The 21,585-nt window shown below is 42.1% G+C and overlaps 1 protein-coding gene across 3 annotated transcripts in view; it reads left to right on the forward strand.

Moving 5' to 3' along the window:
- LOC137374438 (cilia- and flagella-associated protein 47-like) overlaps positions 1–21,585 on the forward strand; it is a 777,638-nt gene that overhangs the window by 25,739 nt on the left and 730,314 nt on the right. For all 3 annotated transcript variants that reach the window (XM_068040550.1, XM_068040552.1, XM_068040551.1), the window contains 3 exons: positions 938–1,079; positions 6,415–6,640; positions 21,069–21,238. In XM_068040550.1, coding sequence (XP_067896651.1) covers positions 938–1,079; positions 6,415–6,640; positions 21,069–21,238 — 538 coding nt within the window. The remainder of the gene's footprint in view (positions 1–937; positions 1,080–6,414; positions 6,641–21,068; positions 21,239–21,585) is intronic.

Consider the following 21,585-nt stretch of genomic DNA (forward strand, 5'->3'; position numbering starts at 1 on the left):
GAATTATCAGTAGATTTAAGTAGTTCATAATGCAGTTGGAAGTTATGTTGGGATCATTACAATAGTAGAAGAGTACTTGATGTGTCCATAGTCTTTTTGCATTTTTAATTGTCCCCACGGTTCTTATATTCCTCTATTGGCATTCTCTCTATCCTCTTTTATCTTAATAGAATTTCCACATCTTCATTGCTAAAGCAGTCCCCAAAAGTCTGTCTTCCATTTCATTCAAAAAATTCTGTTCACATCCCAGCTCTTCATTACTCTAGAAAGCTCGTTTATCCAAGATTTGCTGAATGTTGCCATATATGGCGGGCTTCTTCTATCACCTCTCTTATACTCCTGGCCAAGATATGTAAGATAAAATGTGGGGTCTCAATGTTGATGCCTAAATTACCAAGTTGGAAATTCTTGTCCATGGCAATCTTGTGTCTTTCTTTACAGTATTTTATTAATACTACTATGGACAATGCTCCTTTGAATTTTCCATTCTTGTAACTTGCAAAATGTCACCCAACATGTTCTTTTCCCTCCCCATATCCCAATTGTTTTGCAATCAAAACTCATTGTCGACTCTGACTGATTTTTTTCCGAATACCTTAAAACTGTTAAACTCATTACCTCTTCAGTGTTGCTTTTTTCCTCCAAATTTCAGACTTTTGAAATCCGAGCTTAGCATCAACTAATTATACCTTTTTTTTTCTTTCTCTTTTCAACCATGATGGTATCCTGTATTACAGGTCTTAGCTCTTCACATTGGTTTCTCCATAAATAAGAAAACCCCAATCCTTCTTTGAGCTCTCCACTTCCACGTCTCAAAGTAGGATTGAAATCCACTTTGAAATTCAGCAGCATTGCCTGCTGGATAATTAAAATATGGTGTTCTATGAATTTGATGCAGGAAGCTACAAGAAACTCATGGTCTTCTTTTCTCCCGTAGGCCAGTTTCTAATTGTGGATAAAGGCAATCTGCCTTTTATGACTGTTACACCCAGGAATGGAATTGTTTTGCCTAACACACAGCAATCGGTCAAAGTTGAATTATGTACTGTCCGGCCAATGGTCCTCGATGAAACGTTCCTGTAAGTTTCTATAATTGTAGTTAATCAAGTGCTTTTAAACATTGATTCATGAGCTACTGATTGTAATTCTTCTGAACATTTCTCTAATGCATTATTTTGAGTCCAGTTTTTGCAGAATAGAAAAAGATCAGAAAAGGAAGAAAATTCTAGCTTCTAAAGGCAGAATTAGAATTTCATAGAGTCATAGAGTTACACAGCACAGAAATAGGCTCTTCGGCCCATTGTGTCTGTGTCGGCCATCAAGCAGCTATCTATTCTAATCCCATTTTCCAGCACTTGGCCCATAGCCTTGTATGCTAAGGTGTTTCAAGTGCTTATCTAAATACTTCTTAAATGTTGTGAGGGTTCCTGCCTCTACCACCCCTTCAGGCAGTGTGTTCCAGATTGCAACCACCCTCTGGGTGAAAAATCTTTTTCTCAAATCCTCTCTAAACTTCCTGCCCCTTACCTTAAATCTATGCCCCCGGTTATTAACACCTCTGCTAAGGGAAAAAGTTTCTTCCTATCTACCCTATTTATGCCCCTCATAATTTTGTATACCTCAATCATGTCCCCCTTCAGCCTTCTCTGCTCTAAGGAAAACAATCCCAGCCTATTCAGTCTCTCTTCATAGCTGAAATGCTCCAGCCCAGGCAACATCCTGGTGAATCTTCACTGCACCCTCTCCAGTGCAATCACATTCTTCCTACAGTGCGGTAACCAGAACTGTACACATTACACCAGCTGTGGCCTAACTAGCTTTTTATACAGCTCCATCATAACCTCCCTGCGCTTATATTCTATGCCTCGGCTAATAAAGGCAAGTATCCCAAATGCCTTCCTAACCAACTTACCTACCTGTGCTGTTGCCTTCAGTGATCTATGGACAAGTAAACCAAGGTCCCTCTGACCCTCTGTGCTTTCTAGGGTCCTACCATCCATTGTATATTCCATTGCCTTGTTAGTCCTCCCAAAATGCATCACCTCACACTTCTCAGGATTAAATTCCATTTGCTACAGCTCTGCCCATCTTACCACCCAATCTATATGGTCCTGTAATCTAAAGCTTTCCTCCTCACTGTTTATGACACCACCAATTTTTGTGTCATCTGCGAACTTACTGATCATACTCCTATATTCACGTCTAAATCATTAATGTACATTACAAACAGCAAGGACCCCAGCACCGATCCCTGCGGTACACCACTGGTCACAGGCTTCCACTCGCAAAAACGACCCTCGACCATCACCCTCTGCCTCCTGCCACTAAGCCAATTTTGGATCCAATTTGCCAAATTGCCCTGGATCCCATGGGCTCTTATCTTCTTAACCAATCTCCCATGCAGGACCTTATCAAAAGCCCTACTGAAGTCCATGTAGACTACATCAACTGCTTTACCTTTATCTACACATCTAGTCAGCGCCTCAAAGAATTCAGTCAAGTCAGTTAGACACGATCTCCCCCTGACAAAGCCATGCTGACTATCCCTGATTAATTCCTGCCTTTCCAAGTGGAGATTAATCCTGTCCCTCAGACTTTTTTCCAATAGTTTCCCTACCACTGATGTTAGACTCACTGGCCTGTAATTACCTGGTTTATCCTTGCTACCCTTTAATAATGGCACCACATTCGCTGTCCTCCAGTCCTCTGGCACCTCTCCTGTGGCCAGAGAGGATTTGAAAATTTGTATCAGAGTCCCTGCTATCTCCTTCCTTGCCTCACATAACAGCTATGGGATACATCTCATCTGGGCCTGGTGATTTATCCACTTTTAAGCCCACTAAAACAGCTAATACTTCCTCCCTTTCAATGCTAATTTGTTCAAGTATATCACAATCCCCCTCCCTGATCTCTACACCTACATCGCCCTTCTCTGTAGTGAACACAGATGAAAAGTAATCATTTAAAAACTCATCTATGTCCTCTGGCTCCCCACACAGATTGCCACTTTGGTCCCTAATGGGCCCTACTCTTTCCCTGGTTATCCTTTTGTCCTTAATATATTTATAAAACGCCTTGGGATTTTCCTTTATCTTGCCCACCTGTGTTTTCTCATGTCCCCTCTCCTAATTACTTTTTTAAGTACCCCCCACCCCCCACACTTCCTATACTCCTCTAGGTCCACCGCTGTTTGCAGCCCGCTGAATCTGTCATAAGCCTCCTTTTTTTTCCTTATCCAATCCTCTATATCCCTTGACATCCAGGGTTCCCTGGACTTGTTGGTCCTACCCTTCACCTTTCTGGGAACATGTTGGCCCTGAACTCTCACTATTTCCTTTTGGAATGACTCCCACTGGTCTGATATAGACTTTCCTACAAATAGCTGCTCTCAGTCCACTTTGGCCAGATCCTGTTTTATCGTATTGAAATCGGCCTTCCCCCAAATTCTATACTTTTATTTCAGGTCCCTGTTTGTCCTTTTCCATAACTACCTTAAATCTTAGCGTTATGGTCACTATCCCTGAAATGTTCCCCCACTGACAATTCTATCACTTGTCCGGCTTCATTCCCTAGGATTTGGTCCAGTACTGCCCCTTCTCTTGTAGGACTTTCTACGTGCTTGCTCAAAAAGCTCTCCTGTATGCACTTTAAGAATTCTGTCCCCTTCAAGCCTTTTGCACTAAGACTATATCCCAGTTAATATTGGGGAAGTTGAAATCCCCTTCTATTATTACCCTATTACTTTTACAGCTCTCTAAGATTTGCCTACATATCTGCTCCTCTATCTGTCCCTGACTGTTTGGAGGCCTGGAGTACACTCCCAGCCAAGTGATTGCCCCCTTTTTGTTTTTAAGTTCTACCCATATGGCCTCATTTGAGGAACCTTCTAAGATATCATCCCTCCTTACTGCAGTAATTGACTCCTTGATCAACAGTGCAATGCCCTCCCCTTTTACACCCTCCCCGACACGCCTGAAGATTCTATACCCTGGAATCTTGAGCTGTCAGTCCTGCCATGTCTCTGTGATAGCAATAATATCATATTCCCATGTGTTAATCAATGCCCTCAATTCATCTGCCTTACTTGTAAGACTCCTTGCATTAAAATAGATGCAATCCAGCCTTGCAGTATTCGCTTGTGCCTTAACAGGTCTATATTTGCTCTGCCTTCCAGACTGACTTAGTTTCTCTTCTATATTTGACTGTGAATCACCCCCTACTGTACCTCCATTCTGTATCCCATCCCCCTCCCAGCACAGCACTAGCAAACCTCCCAGCAAGGATGTTGGTCCTGATCCGGTTCAGATGCAACCCGACCAACTTGTACAGGTCCCACTTTTGCCAGAAACAGACCCAGTGATCCAGGAAACTAAAGCCCTCCCTCCTGCACCATCTCTTCAGCCACGCATTCATCTGCTCTATCCTCCTATTCCTATACTCACTAGCATGTGGCACAAGGAGTAATCCAGAAATTTGAGTACCTGCATTTTGATCTGCTACCTAGCTCTCTAAATTCTTGTTGCAAGACATCATCCCGCTTTCTACCTATGTTGTTGGTACCAATGTGTACCACGACCTCTGACAGTTCACCCTCCCCCTTCAGAATGTCCTGCAGCCGCTCCGTATTTCAATTTCAATTCTACATTATAACTTATGTAACACTATTCTTAGTATATGCAAATAAGGGGCCTAACGCTTACTTCAGGACCCCACAGAAAATTGATCTGTACTGAGGGAGTCAAAACAAATGGTCAGGAAAAATCGACCTTATATATTCTCTGCATAAAAATCAAGGTAAGTACTTGCCACCATTTCCATCCGAATTGCAACTGTTCCTGGTCCTGAGATCCGCAACCTCTGACTTCCAGCCCTGACCCCGCCTCTGATCTCTTTTTTTCCCTCACCCACTACCCCTCCTGCCAACAATTGCTCCCCTCCGTGCCTCCCTCCTCTGCCCCTGTTGCCTTCCTGAACCACCTAATCCTCACTGACCACCACAATCCTAACCCCCGAAGACATGACAATTCCCTGTGGGCCACTGTACTAGATATGTGTAATTTTCCTGCGTAGATTGGTCGGGTACTCAAGAATGGGTGCTTCCAGATTTTCCCAATGTGTCATCATGGAAGCCTCATTTACAATTTAGAGCTGTGTTCCTAAAATACAGGTGTTACATCTATCTTATTTGCATATTTTATTTTGGACACTCATATTGTCTGTGAACACTGTAGCCCTGATTTTAAATAAAAACAAAGTGCTGGAAATACTTAGCAGGTCAGACAGCATCTGTGGAGAGAGAAGCAGAGTTAACATTTCAGTCTGTGACCTTTCATCAGAACAACAGATGAAAGGTCACAGACCAGAAACGTTAACTCTGCTTCTCTTTCCACAGATGCTGCCTGACCTGCTGAGCATTTCCAGCTCTTTCTGTTTTTATTTCAGATTTCCAGCATCTGCAGTATTTTGCTTTTATTTTAGCCCTGATTTTAACTTGGGGCAGGAGGCAGGCAGGTGAGGGTCAAGGTGACCTCAGCAGTATGAAGCCAGGGTGATTTTAACCCCTAAGCTTCATTTGTACAGCCTCCTACCTGAAATCAGTAGAAAGCAGCAGCTGGTCTGCAGTCAGGAGCACAATGTCAAGTGGTAGGAAGTTGTTGTCGGGACCAAAAGATTAAAATAGTAGTCTGGCCCCAATGATGCCATTAGAGCCCCATCTGCATATTTAAACAAGGACCCAGCAGGTTTCTGGCATGTGTCCCTTCTGTCTATTCACAGGAGCATGTTCGGTGTCGGACATCAGAGGAAGAGTTCCAAGGTTGATATATAACTGCCTTGTCAACTATTTTCTGATGAGTGATCAGGGGGTTAAAATTGCTCCAAGAGTTCTAAAACTCCTTACTGCTGCTTTCAATTCTTTACAGTACAGTAAATTGAAAATGTAATCCAAATTTTGGATTACACGCTCATCCTTCACATTTACACTGATGAATAAAATACATCTTTTGTAGCATGGTGCCTTGCTTCACTAGCAACATCAACAGTAATGCTGATACGAGTAATTAAAATTTGGCTTCAAAGAGCAGGTGGCTTTATGACTAGCCACAAATCTATTGAAAAAATGACTGAGCTACATTTCAAAAGTATGCAAACATTAATTTAAACGCAGTGCAATATTTTGGAGCAAAATTCTTAACTTCCGTTTATTGAAAACTTGGACATTTTTGAATTGCTGGCCAGTCACAGACATTTGTAGTCGCTTGTGCAGCCCAAACTATTTTATCTGACGTTTTCTTTTTTTGCAGGGTTGGGGGGTGCAGGGGGAGGAAGGGTTGGAGGGAGTGTTGGAGATAAAAAGTAGAATTTTTCACTCTACCAGTTCTATGCTTCCTTTCCATTTGTTCTCTCTCTTGCCAGGGTGAATTTGGAAGGCGTTGAAAAAACGACTCTGAAAATTAAGGCAAATATAGTCCAGCCGTTTCTGGAACTTCTTGATTTTTCTGGCCAGAAGCTTGAATGTATTCAGTTTGGTGGTACCTACTACAGAACCTCAAAGCTGGATCAAGTTATTTTGTATAACAACAGTCCTGAAGCTATTAACTGGGTGGCTGTGATGGAAAACAACTCTGTTGGATCTGAAGTGGTAATAGCCCTAGAAAATGTTATTGCAGAAATATTTCATTATATAAGCAGTACCTGCCTCTTAATCAGATTACTGTCAAGTCGTGGATACTTTCCAGATGTATTGATGTTTATTTATTTTATGCTTTGATCATTTCAATGGTAAATAATTGTTATCATGTGCTGTATCGAAATATTGCAGTTATAGAATTTCAACACCTGGAAACTTCTTCAAAAAGCCATGAGGAAGATTGTACAAAGTAGTGGATCTGGTGTAGTCAGCAGTTGAGGAAGGGTAATGTAGTACCGCTTCATTCATGCCGTGTGACATTTACTGGCTTCCAGCAGTGTCTTCCCTTCTTCTTCACCTCATGTTAGACTGTTAGACCACAGCACTCTCATTTTGGTGTTCGTTTTATTCATTGTGCTATTATGTTCTACATATTTCAATGATCCTGAAATTATGTCATGGGATACCAGTACGTGAATGCTGAACGTAAGAACTAGGAGCAGGAGTGGGCCATACAACCCGTTGAGTTTGCTCCGCCATTCAGTAAAATCATAGCCAAATTTTTCCATCAAATCCACTTTCCTGCCCTATCCACATATCCTTTGATTCCCCAGTCCCAAAAATCTATTGATCTCAGTCTTGACTATACTCCGACTGAGTATCTGCAGCACTCTGTGGTACAGAATTCTAAAAATTCACAACATTCTGAGTGAAGAAATTTCTCCTCATCTTAGTCTTAAATGGCAGACTGTTTTAGGATGTTTTCCCTGGCTGCAATATCTGGAACTCTCAGCACCTACTCTGTCAAGCCCTCAACATCCCTCGATGTTTCAATGAGATCACCTTTTATTCTTCTCAACTCCAGATAATATAGGCCCACTGTACTCAATCTCTCCTCATAGGATATCCCTCTCATCCCAGAAACCAATCTAGTGAACCTTTGTTGCACCTGCTCTAAGGTAAGTATATCCTTCCTGAGGTAAGGAGACCAAAACTGTACACAGTGATCCAGGTATGGTCTAACTAAAATCCTATATAGTTGCAGCAAGGCTTCCTTGCTATTATACTCCAACCCCCTTGCAATAAAGGCTAATGTATCATTTGCCTTCCTAATTGTTTGCTATATCCACATGTTAACTTTCTGTGATTCAAGTACAAGGACACCCAAATTCCTCTGAATACCAACACTTACTAGTCTCTCTCACCTTTTTAAAAATATGCTGCTTTTCCATTCTTCCAACTAAAGTGGATTATTTTACATTTCTCCACATTATATTCCATTTGCCATGTTCTTGCACAATCACTTAATCAAGCAATGTCCCTTTACAGCTTCCTTATGTCCTCTTCACAGCTTACTTTCCCACCTAGCTTTGTATCATCCGCAAGCTTGAATATATTACTCTTGGTCCTCCTATTGAAGTCATTGATGTAGATTATAAATATCTGAGGCCCAAGCACTGATTCTTGTGGCACTCCACTAGGTACAGTCTGCCATCTCAAAAATGACTGATTTATTCCTACTCCATTCTCTGTCTCTTAACCAATTCTCAATCCAAGCCAATATATTGTCCCAAATCACATGAGCTGTATTCTTGTGTAGCAGCCTCTCATTTGGTACCTTATCGAATGCCTTTTGAAAATCCAAATATAGTACATTCACTGGTTCCCCCTGATCTACCTTGTTAGTTACACCCTCAAAAGGGGTACAATATCATCGTGGTAATGTTACTGGACTAGTAATCCAGAGGACTGGACTAATGATCCAGAAGCATGAGTTCAAATCCTACCACAACAGCTGGGATGTTTAAATTCAGTTAATTAAAATAAAAATCTGAATTAAAAACTATGTACTTAATGGGTTGTTTTAAAAGCCCATCTGATTCACCAATGTCCTTTAGGGAAGGCTACCTGCTGTCCATGCTTGGCCTGGCCTATATGTGACTCCAGATTCACAGCCGTCTGAAATGGCCTAATACACCATTTACTTGTCAAGGCAGTAGCTCACCACCACCATTTTCTCAGGGGCAATTAGAGATGGGCAATAAATGCTTGCCTTACCAGCGAGGCCCACATCTTGTGAATGAATCATACAAATGAATTCCCTTTCATGAAACCATATTGACTCTGCCTAATCACATTGTGATTTTTCAAGTGCTCTGTCACTCTTAACTGGCCTGTAGTTCTCGGTTTTCTCTGCCCGTCCTTCCTTGAGCAGCGGGTTACATTTGGCACCTTCCAATCCGTGGGAACCATATTAGAATCTAAGGAATTTTTGAACATTAAAACCAATTGTAATGACCAGGCGAGAAAGATGTCTAGGGGTCTTTTAAGCATAGAAACATAGAAAATAGGAGCAGGAGTAGGCCATTTGGCCCTTTGGGCCTGCTCCGCCATTCAAAAAAGATCATGGCTGATCTTCTAATTCAGTACCCTGTTCCTGCTTTTTCCCCATATCCCTTGATCCCTTTGGCATTAAGAAATATATCTATCTCCTTCTTGACTATATTTAATGATTTGATCTCCACTGCCTTCTGTGGTAGAGAATTCCACAGGTTCAGCACCCTCTGAGTGAAGAAAGTTTTCCTCATCTCAGTTCTAAATGGCATATCCTATATCCTGAGACTGTGACCCTTGGTTCTAGACTCCCCGGCCATCGGGAACATCCTCCCTGCAGCTAGCCTGTCTAGTCCAACATCTCCAGCATATACACCCTACTGAGCCAACGGCGCTTGAGATGGCTTGGCCATGTGAGCTGCATGGAAGATGGCAGGATCCCCAAGGACAGATTGTACACCGAGTTTCTCAGTGGTATCAGACCCACCGGCTGTCCATGTCTCCGCTTTAAAGATGTCTGCAAATGTGACATGAAGTCCTGTGACATTGATCACATGTCGTGGGAGTCAGTTGCCAGTGACCGCTAGAGCTGGCGGACAGCCATAAAGGCGGGGCTAAAGAGAGGCAAGTCGAAGAGACTTAGCTGTTGGCAGGAAAAAAGACAGAAGCGAAAGGAGAGAGCTAACTGTGTAACAGCCTCGACAGCCAATTTTATCTGCAGCACCTGTGGAAGAGTCTGTCACTCTAAAATTGGCCTTTATAGCCACTCCAGGCGCTGCTCCACAAACCACTGACCACCTCTAGGCGCTTACCCATTGTCTCTCAAGACAAGGAGGCCAAAGAGAGAGTCCTGTTAGAATTTTATAGGTTTCTCTGAGATCCCCTCTCATTCTTCTAAACTCTAGTGAATATAAGCCTAGTCGAAATAATCTGTCCTCAATACTGCCAACTCAGGAATCAGCCCAGTAAATCTTCTGTGCACTGTCTGCATGGCAAGAACATCCCTCCTCCGATAAGGAGACCAAAACTGCACACAATACTCCAGATGCAGTCTCACCAATTCCCTGTATAACTGCAGTAAGACATCCTTGCTACTGTTCTCAAATCCTCTTGCAATGAAGGCCAACATACCATTCGCCTTCCTAATTGCTTGCTGCACCTGAATGCTTGCGTTCAGTGACTGGTGTACAAGGACACTCAGGTCTAGTTGCACCGCCCCCTTTCTCTTTTACTGTCTTTGCCTGGGCTTATTGTAACAGAGTTTAATTTTTAAACACATTGTTTTGAGCACCCCCTTGTAAGAAATGAGCACACCAGGTTCTCTTTAGGTTTAAAGAAGAAAAGTGAAATTTATGAAACCTTAAACTTAAACTCTAATTCAGTTAACACCTATGGATATACGATGCGCCCACGCTAGCATGCACATGCGATACGCACATGCAAATAGGGACAGAGAAGAGCAGAAGAAAAATAAAATGGAGAGGTTTGAGGCAGTCTCTAAAGGGAGTTTCTTGTTACAGTTTCTGTGGTTCCAGCTCACTATAGAGTCCTTGATTGTAGATAGCTCTTACTTTTTGTTGGGGCCCAGTACTCTTCTTAACTCTCGTTCTCTGTAGGAGACTTTTCTCGCTTGGTGTTCATATGTCTTCCAATGGTTTCCGAAGCTGGTGAGAGCTAGATGAGAGCAGATAGGAGAGAGGTGTTCTCAGTCCAGGAGCTAACAGCCTTCTGAGTTTCAAACACTCTGTGGCAAGTTCAAAATTCAAACAACTCCAACAGTCAGCCAGCCATGTGATCAAACTAGTCCGACCACGTCTGTTTGTGTATTTGGCTATCTTAGCAGTTAAACTGGAATGCTCGCCTTTCCACCTTCAACGTCTGGTAATCAAAAGTCCATTGTGAATTAAATTGGAGCAGGGAATAGCCCTTTTGTTCTTTGAAGTACTGTCTGTAGATATGCTAATGTCTCTTTCCAGCCAAAGTTTCCAATTGTTTTTTAAAGCAAGTTCTTTCTTCACCGTCAGCAGTTTAAAATCAATGTTCATGCGGAAAAATTAATTTTCCTCATTCTTGGCAGGTGGGGGCCTTGCCAGACACCTCCACACCCAGGGAAAAAAGAACAGCGCATTTCATTACAGAGTTTGAGAGAAATATAAGATACAGAAAGAAAAACCATGCATTTCTCTCATTTATTTCCATTCATTCCCCTATCTTAAAGCTTATTAAAAATGGTCTTTTCTGGGTGCCAGAACTGCTTTAATTTTCCCTTTTTTTTCCTCAGGAGAGTTAGTTGTGGGCGGGTCTATCCTGAACTCTCTGAGTCGTGCAAAGACATTTGACTTCAGTGGATGGGTGGTTCCCTTTTCCTCTGACTGTGGGGGAGGAGTCTTTTGTTACTCTCCCCTTTGTTCTCTGGGACACTCCTACCTGCAGGTATTTGTGCAGATTTGACTGTACTCTCCTCTGACAGTTCGACTAGGCGAGGCATCACCCTCATGGTTTCTGTTCTCCCTCGAGGTCTCTCTTTGTCTCTGCAGGTTCCTGTAAATGCTGTTAGCAACTCTGGTGGGGTGCATCTAGAGTCTGCATTTACATAGGAGGGTGTGGGATCTAAATGTTCACATTTTTCGTGGTTGGTTAACCAGACAGTAGGGATTTTCATCCGGGTTTTTCCCAGACTTCCTTTAACCTGCCCTTTTGGTCACTTTTTCCCCTTCTCTTTCTAATCTCTTGTGCCTGCCTGTCCCCTTTTGTTCTCGGCGGGGGTCCCTTACAGTTCACCAGCCTTCTGCTCCTAACAGCGGTACAGGACTTAGGGGTGCAGGTTTCATTGCAGGTTGGGGTTTCCCCTCAACCTGGCACATGTGGCAACTCCTGCAGTACTCCATCACATCTTTGTGCAGATTTGGCCAGTCAAACTGCTGTCTTATGCGGGCTTTGGTCTTTCGTATACTGGCATGTACTGCCACTGTAGTCTCATGGGCCCTTCTTAATATTTCTTCCCGGTACCTCTGCGGCAACACTAACTGGTAAACTACTGTACACTCCTTGCCCTCAGGTCTGTGAGGAGAACTCCATTTCCTCATCAATACCTCTTCTTTAACTAGGAGCAATCAGGGACTTCCTCTGCTTCATTTTCAGATTGGGCAGCCTGTGATAACTCTTGTAATACTGGGTCGGCTCGCTGAGCCTCAGCTAGGAAAAATCCCTACTTCATTCCCTGGGTCTCCTAACTTTCCAAAGAAAGTCTCGGACAGGCATTTGCCTGCAGTGCCAATCCTCTGGGGAAACTGGTTTGATCATGGCTTTATCCACTACACATTCAGGGACTCTGCAGGGAACCGTCTCCTGCCACTGCCCTGTCTCTCTGACCTCCTGCACTCTTTCTTCCACTACTGGGGGGGCTACCACCTTCATCCCCGCCAGATCATTACCTAGGAGCAGGTCAACCCTGTCCACAGGAAAACTATGGTCATCGGTCCTGAAACTAGGCCACACTCCAGGTGCAGTTACAGGTACAGGCATACACTGCCCTCCAATACCATTCACCACCATTTTGGTGTTCACTGCACACTCTGGGGGAGACCTTTTCCCAGTAAAAGGGAACTAGTCGGCCCCTCTGTCCCTGAGAATTACTATGGGCTTGCTTGCCCCACTCGAGGGATATGGGGTTACTTTCCCAACAAACATAAAACCCTGATAACCTTCAGGAATCCTATTAACTTTTTCTGCACTGGCCATAGTAAGCTTCCTGGGTTGCACTCTTACTGCAGTTAAAGCCACAGCTTGTTCTGCGTTTTCCATCAGGGTCCCGTCTGCACTGAGCGGGTGTACCTTGATTAACCCTACTGGTTTTCCCTTTAGTTTCCAGCAGTCAGCTTTTAAATGCCCTGCCTTATTACAATGGAAGCACACAGGTCTCCGGGTCTCACTCTTGCTCACAGCGCCTTCCTTTTCAGCTGGAGGATGGTCCCCTGTGTATCCTGCTTTCCGTTCTCTTCCAGGACTTCCTGGGCTTCTATCACCTTCCCACCCTTTGTCCTTTTCGGATTTGTGGTGGTGATTACGTAAGGTTCTCCCTGGGAAACCGACATATAACTTAAAGCAAACTCATCAGCCACAACGGCCGCTTGCTGGGCACTCTGGACCCACTGCTTCTCTACATGGGTCTTTATTGAGAATGGGAGAGAGTTTTTAAATTCCTCTATCAGGATTACTTCTCTGAGAGTCTCATAGCTGAGCTGTATTTTTAAAATGCTCAGTCACTGGTCAAAAGCTAGTTGCTTACTTCTTTCAAACTCCAGATAAGTTTGATTGGCTTGCTTTTTGAGGGTTCTAAACTTTTAGCAGTAGGTTTCGGGTACTAATTCATATGCCCCGAGGATAGGATTTTTGGTCAGTTTGTAATTTGATGAACTCTCATCTGGCAACAATGAAAATACCTCATGAACTTTTCCGGTTAGTTTGCTTTGCAATAAGAGAGACCAGGTCTCAGCTGGCCATTTTAGCTGCCTTGTCAGTTTCTCAAATGACACAAAGAATGCTTCCACATCTTCCTCATTGAATTTTGGAAAACATGTGGTACAGGGTCCTGATCAGCAGTTTTTGTAATTTGCTGTTACTTTCTTGATGTGATCCTAGTCATATTTTCAGGCTGTTTGTTTTTTGTTGGCTCCTGAGAATTTTGCCCCAGCGAGGGTAGTTAGGGATATGAGATGATTGCAGAAGAGTTTTTATGAAAATACAACAGGATCTCCTATTGTTCATGGCGAGTCAGACGTTTTATAAGAATAGAGCTGTAATGCCAAGTAATAACATCAGGGCGGGGAACTTCAATGTCCATCATCAAGAGTGGTTTTGCAGCACCACTAAATGAGGATGTCATTTGTGAGTTTGGTTTAGGGGTATTTCAGTGCCGTAGCTGGAATGGAAACTTGATTCAAAAATGAAGTTGCATTTAAGATGGGCACAGATTGGGAGGTGACACCATGTTAAATAACCTTGCAGAGGAAAAGAGGGTTGGAGATAGGGCTGTAATTTGCAAGGACAGAAGGGTTGAGGGTGCTTTATTTGAGGAGAGTGGTGATGACAAGAGTTTTAAAAGGGAGGGTGTGGTATGGATGGTCTTAATCAAAGAAACCCATGAGTCCCTTGCACTTGAGAATGGCGAGAGTGGAGAAACAGTGGAGAGAGGTTTAAAGGATTGGTTGGGAATGGAGAAAATAATCCAAGGGATGATTATAGAGTCATGGGTGATTTGGAAGAGGGAGGCCAGGTCCAGTGATGGATGACTAAACCAGTTGTGTATCAGCTATGCTTAAACCTGCACCCCTTGGACAGTAGGGGCTGTACTATGGGAACGACTGGGATTAATGAGCAACAAAGATGAAGGAGAGGGAGTGGTTCATCAAAATAACAGCTGTCAAAGGATTATGACAAATAGTGGGTCAAGGGGCAGGCAGTTTGCAGTGCAGTTGTAAGTGGTTCAGGGGAGAGTTTTACCATTGGCAGTAGCGGAAAGATGTAACAACAGAGTAGAAGAATGTGGGTGTTCAGAGATACAAGTACTTGGAGGTAGCCTTGTCTGTTATTGATCATGGGAGTGGAGAAGCCACGTGAGTATTGCGTGGTTGAGGCAGTGGCTGTTAATATGGATAGAATAATTTATATGGAGGGAAAGCTTTAGTGAGTACAGGAGGACAGTGAAATCAGAGGAAAGTGAACAAGATGAATTTATTGTATATTGAAATTACTGAGGATGAGGAGTTGCAGGTGCAGAGTTTGATAGGGAATATCTTTGGGAGAAACCCAAAATAGGGTTTGAAATGGTGTGAGGAAACAAGGATTTGAAAGGAGAGGTAACAGGTGTTGAATAAAGTAAGGTGCTCACAGGAGGAGGGGATTCCACAGAAATAGGGGAAAAGGCCAAGGTGTCATTTGGTGATGAGGGCTATATTGCCAGTGGCAAAAGTAGCCAAGCAGGGAGACTTCAGTAAAGTGTTGCTTCTCATGAGCTAAGTTTCAGTCAAAGCCAGGATGTCAATGCAGTTGTCTGCAATAAGGTCATGGATGTCAAGGGCCTTGTTTGCAAGTGAATGGCGATGATGGAGGAAAATACAGAAAGAGGTAGCAACCAAAATGCTCTCATAAATGGACACAATGAATTCAGGTTATGTAGATTAGGAGAGATATGACCTGGTTGTTAGCATTTGGGAAAGTCCACAGTTGAAATACTTGAAATAAACAGTGGAAACATGTATAGAGTAGATATCATCTTGGTTTCAATATCACCTCTGCAAATAGAACTCACGTCCCCTATGATCAGGAATTTATTTTGCCTGTCTAATATATAATTAACAACAGTTAACAGGGGATCATAACATTGATTTTTTGTTGTGTGTACTGGAAACTGTGATCTCTATGCAGCACCATATGTGTTCTCTTGCCTTTATGTAAGGTGTGCAGAAAAACACTCTTGTCATAGGAAGCACGGTTACTAAATAACAAACTAGTCTGTTTTACATAGGATACAGTAATGAACAGAATATTGTTTTCCAATTAGACAAATATATTTCTTTGCATTCCCTCGTCATGTAAAAATAATAAAAATTCACAACTCTGCCACTTTTTCTAAGTATGTTAATATCTAATTGTCCCTCATTTAACTGGTCCAAATTTATACAGAGCCAGCACCGTTCACTGTCAGTCTGGACTTCTGTATGTCCCTGACTGACATACACACCCTCTCTCTTCTTGTGAAATACCTAGCTATGCTGATTTGCTCAGAGCCAGTGGGTTTGCTTTTGAAGTGCTGGTACATATATAAAATGGTAAATCTCCAATTATGAAATAATTACATTTCAACTGTGCAACCACCTTTTTAAATGCTCCAATTACTGCTTAACATTACTGTAGTTTCACATGGACAGTAATAAAATTGTATTCTGAAATGAAAACTGGATGCTTATTATCAATAATAATATTAGCGACTGGTGCACCTGCAACCAGCTTAAACTTTTTTTCAATTAATCTTGCACTATATTCTGCATGTTATACATGCACATATCAAAGTTGGAGTTTTTAGAAAAGAAAAATTCAAAAGTACATTTTTTAAGCAGCTGAGTTAGTGTATGTCATATTGGAAGAAGTACTGAAGGGAAAAGTTGGTTTGTATCCATAATTGGACATGCAGCGGATGCAGAAAATGATCTCTGTGTCTGAATGGTTAGGCCTGAGGTGCACCTAATATTGAGTTTGACCCCATTATCATCCAACTGACGAACTGCGGTCAGCTAATAGGTGTCTCCAGGCAACTTGTTGGAGAAGCCTTGAAGATTGGGCTGCCCTGTTGCTGGCAGTTGCCCTCAGGTAAGACCTAAAAGTGGACTTGGGAGAGGATGATTTGGAGGTTGAGGCAATTGGAAAAGGGTTCAGGAGGAGGGGCGATCTGGAAAGTGAGGGGTGATCGTGACTTGGAAGCAGGATGGTGATTGAGGAGTGCAATTGTAGCTGGGTTAGGGAGGAGTGGCAGCAGATGTTATTGGGAAGGTGTTAGGTGACTGGAAATTGAGGAGTGTTGAGGTCATGGGTGGATGGGGGTGGGGTCGGGGGTTTGTGGGGGTGTGAGGTTGTGATCAGTGCTAGAAATGGCAAACAGCTGTGGCCAGCAATTTGAATGTGGAGACTGGAGGAGCATTCCTGCTTCTCTTGGCTCCACATTCAGGTATATAATTTTAACAAACTTGCCTTTCTGGTGGTGACTTACAGCAATCAGTTTAAGGACTGCCTGTTAGGCAATATATAGATCTGCTTTTTTTGAGCATACCTGTGAGTAACTGATTTTAGATAATTGAAAATGGCTTTAAAAACCTAAACAGAACAATTTACTAGTTTCATCTGTTTCTTCGTAAATTATTTAAAAAAACTTTTAAAAGGTGCCTATTGGTGCTCTTGTGCCGAAAAGGAAATTTAATATTCAGAGTCTCCTCGAAGGGCCACAAATGGGCACTATTGGCAGAAGCTCACTATAGTGATTAACTCTATCTGGGAGTGTGGCCAGTTTTGTGGTCATGGCAGTCTTCCACCACAATTTTTTGTAAACCAGAGCAAAAAGGTTGTGGTTGGCTGACTCAGGGCAAACAAATATTGCAGAGGGAACCTCAAACACTTGTAAGGCCCTTTACTTGCATATGCAAAGGTTCTAATGCCAGTTTGGGGAATGGGCCCTGGATGCCTAGTTTTTTGCTTATACCAATACGGTGGGCTTCATAGTTGGAGTTTTGCCATTTTATATTCTGGCTGCAATGGGAATGTCCTTCTTACCTGCCATATTGGAGGCTTAGGCACTCAAAAAAATGGGCACAGTGCCATTGCATTTATAGGCCTATGAATTTACATATGAGTTTGATGTTGCAGTCTTAAAAGTATTTAAATATTAGTTAATTTAGATTTGCTTATTTTATTAAAATAGCAAATCTTATGTGTTTAATAAATTAGTATGAATACTGAAAAAAATGGTAATTTATTTTACAAAGGAACATCACTAAATTGTATTTTCTTTTTGTGACTGACTAATGGGCTAGATTGCTCTGGATTTTCTAGCGCAATTAACCTGAAATTGTCAAAACCGTGTCAAAAGATGGAGGAACTTCAAGTGCCAGTTGCGTTTGCCACAAACCAAGTTTCCACAATCTTTTGCTCATGTTTACAAAAAATTGTGGTGGAAGACTGCCACGACCACAAAACTGGCCAGACTCCCAGCTAAGGTTAATCACCATGGTGAGTTTCTGCTAAAGGCCTAATATGGCCTTTTGAGGAGACTCTTAATCGTAAACCTTTTAGGCACAAGAGCATTTATAGGCACCATTTAAAAGCTTTTAAATATTAAAAAATAATTTACTAAGAAACAAATGAAACAAGTAAATTGTTCTGTTTAGTTTTTTTAAGGTCATTCTCAGTTATTTAAAATCAGTTGTTCACAGGTGGTGGACTAGACACTTATTATAAATGCTCTTTTTTATGATAGACCCATCCTCAGCTGTATTAACAAAAGGGCACCAGGTTACCATTCTTAAATATATCAAGAAATATTTTTAATATAAAGGAAATAAATAAATAATTACATTCTGAAACTCTGCCCAATTGTGCTGGTTCATGGAAGATTTTATGTTTGTGATTATGCAAATAAGTTTGAGTGGAAGGTTAAACTATAACTTCATTTTGGAAAACGAGAGCACAATGTACACCAAGATTGCTGATTGTGCCCAAAGTAGAAATTCTACTTTTTTTTTTTGTTCTGTAATACTAACTGGAATGATCATTTAAAATTGAATTTGGATGCTGTTAAGTTAATAAAATATTTTAGTTTTGATAAAAATTTATAAGGATGACTTGCAAATGAATTCTGACATATTGAAAATTGTACATTTTATGAATTTCCTGAAATGGTGCATGTCCAACATGACGTCATATCATATTTACACATTGACATGATCTGGTATAGAATTTTGTGGGACACAGGTGAGCATCCATGATGAATTCTTAACCTGAATTGGATCATTTAAGTGTAATGCAGAATGGAAACAAGGGGCAGATTTTGATCTTGCTATCAACTATCTAGACTTAGCTCTGGAGGTTTGCCTGTTTCGATTTTTGAATGGATCTGGGTTTTGGAAGCCATTGCTCTTCCTGGAATTTCTACTTTGAATGCCCTAAAGACAGCAGTGGAGTGTGGTGAGGTTTGTTTATAGGTTAATTTGTTGATAAACAAGAACCATCCTTCATTACCTTTGCGATGGGCAGGGACAGGTATATACCGCAGGGCAAAAATTATAGCTGGGGGAAAGGAAATTATGATGCGATTAGGCAAGATTTAGGATGCGTAGGATGGGGAAGGAAACTGCAGGGGATGGGAACAATCGAAATGTGGAGCTTATTCAAGGAGCAGCTACTGCGTGTCCTTCATAAGTATGTACCTGTGAGGCAGGGAGGAAGTTGTCGAGCGAGGGAGCCGTGGTTTACTAAAGAAGTTGAAGCGCTTGTCAAGAGGAAGAAGAAGGCTTATGTTAGGATGAGACGTGAAGGCTCAGTTAGGGCGCTTGAGAGTTACAAGCTAGCCAGGAAGGATCTAAAGGGAGAGCTAAGAAGAGCAAGGAGAGGACACGAGAAGTCATTGGCGGATAGGATCAGGGAAAACCCTAAGGCTTTCTATAGGCATATCAGGAATAAAAGAATGACGAGAGATAGATTAGGGCCAATCAAGGATAGCAGTGGGAAGTTGTGTGTGGAATCAGAGGAGGTAGGGGAAGTGTTAAATGAATATTTTGCGTCAGTATTTACAGTAGAGAAAGAAAATGTTGTCGAGGAGAATACTGAGATTCAGGCTACTAGGCTAGATGGGATTGAGGTTCACAAGGAGGAGGTGTTATCAATTTTGGAAAGTGTGAAAATAGATAAGTCCCCTGGGCCAGATGGGATTTATCCTAGGATTCTCTGGGAAGCTAGGGAGGAGATTGCAGAGCCTTTGTCCTTGATCTTTATGTCGTCATTGTCGACAGGATTAGTGCCGGAAGACTGGAGGATAGCAAATGTTGTCCCCTTGTTCAAGAAGGGGAGTAGAGACAGCCCTGGTAATTATAGACCTGTGAGCCTTACTTCGGTTGTGGGTAAAATGTTGGAAAAGGTTATAAGAGACAGGATTTATAATCATCTTGAAAAGAATAAGTTCATTAGCGATAGTCAGCACGGTTTTGTGACGGGTAGGTCGTGCCTCACAAACCTTATTGAGTTTTTCGAGAAGGTGACCAAACAGGTGGATGAGGGTAAAGCAGTGGATGTGGTGCATATGGATTTCAGTAAGGCGTTTGATAAGGTTCCCCATGGTAGGCTATTGCAGAAAATACGGAAGTATGGGGTTGAAGGTGATTTAGAGCTTTGGATCAGAAATTGGCTAGCTGAAAGAAGACAGAGGGTGGTGGTTGATGGCAAATGTTCATCCTGGAGTTTAGTTACTAGTGGTGTACCGCAAGGATCTGTTTTGGGGCCACTGCTGTTTGTCATTTTTATAAATGACCTGGAAGAGGGTGTAGAAGGGTGGGTTAGTAAATTTGCAGATGACACTAAGGTCGGTGGAGTTGTGGATAGTGCCGAAGGATGTTGTAGGGTACAGAGGGACATAGATAGGCTGCAGAGCTGGGCTGAGAGATGGCAAATGGAGTTTAATGCGGAAAAGTGCGAGGTGATTCACTTTGGAAGGAGTAACAGGAATGCAGAGTACTGGGCTAATGGGAAGATTCTTGGTAGTGTAGATGAACAGAGAGATCTTGTTGTCCAGGTGCATAAATCCCTGAAGGTTGCTACCCAGGTTAATAGGGCTGTTAAGAAGGCATATGGTGTGTTAGCTTTTATTAGTAGGGGGATCGAGTTTCGGAGCCACGAGGTCATGCTGCAGCTGTACAAAACTCTGATGAGACCACACCTGGAGTATTGCATGCAGTTCTGGTCACTGCATTATAGGAAGGATGTGGAAGCTATGGAAAGGGTGCAGAGGAGATTTACTAGGATGTTGCCTGGTATGGAGGGAAGGTCTTACGAGGAAAGGCTGAGGGACTTGAGGTTGTTTTCGTTGGAGAGAAGGAGGAGGAGAGGTGACTTAATAGAGACATATAAGATAATCAGAGGGTTAGATAGGGTGGATCGTGAGAGTCTTTTTCCTCGGATGGTGATGGCAAACACGAGGGGACATAGCTTTAAGTTGAGGGGTGATAGATATAGGACAGATGTCAGAGATAGTTTCTTTACTCAGAGAGTAGTAGGGGCGTGGAACGCCCTGCCTGCAACAGTAGTAGACTCGCCAACTTTAAGGGCATTTAAGTGGTCATTGGATAGACATATGGATGAAAATGGAATACTGTAGGTCAGATGGTTTCACAGGTCGGCGCAACATCGAGGGCCGAAGGGCCTGTACTGCACTGTAATGTTCTCATAATACAGTATAAAAAGTTAATTGTCTCCGCAAGTAGTGACGCTTAAATTTTGCAGCATCAAATGTTATTGGTAAAATGTGCTTTCCTTGATTTTATTTTTAAACTACTTATCTTTGACTTAGGGTACAGACCTAACCTTGAGTGTAGATGCAGCTTTGGCAAATAAAGGGGTAGACGATCCCAGGCCAAGTGCTTATTCATCTGCTCTGATTACGTGTCAACCTTGCCAAGGGATTCTAAATCCATATAACAAAACCATTGTTACTCTGTGCTTCAATCCAAAGGAAATTGGGTAAGTCATATGGCTCTGAGGACACTGAAATTCATTTATTATTTATTATTTAACATTCAATTATTGTAGTGGATTAATCTTTCTTGATTAGAGAACACAAATTATAATGCTAAAATATACACTCACAGAATGATCCCAACTGTCATCAAAATTACATTTTGTTTCTCAAGTGTATATTTTATGTTGGAATAGATAACTTTGAACAGCTTAAGATCTATGCTCGTTGTTGTTGATCACATCTGCTGCAATGTAAAAGTGCTGGATTGCTATTATAATTTTTAAGGAACAGAATAAAATAGGATGGGAAATGACCATTTGATCTATCAGGCTGTTCCCCTAGTATTTCA

The sequence above is a fragment of the Heterodontus francisci genome, chromosome 10, assembly GCF_036365525.1.
Source record: "Heterodontus francisci isolate sHetFra1 chromosome 10, sHetFra1.hap1, whole genome shotgun sequence".
NCBI lineage: Eukaryota > Metazoa > Chordata > Chondrichthyes > Heterodontiformes > Heterodontidae > Heterodontus > Heterodontus francisci.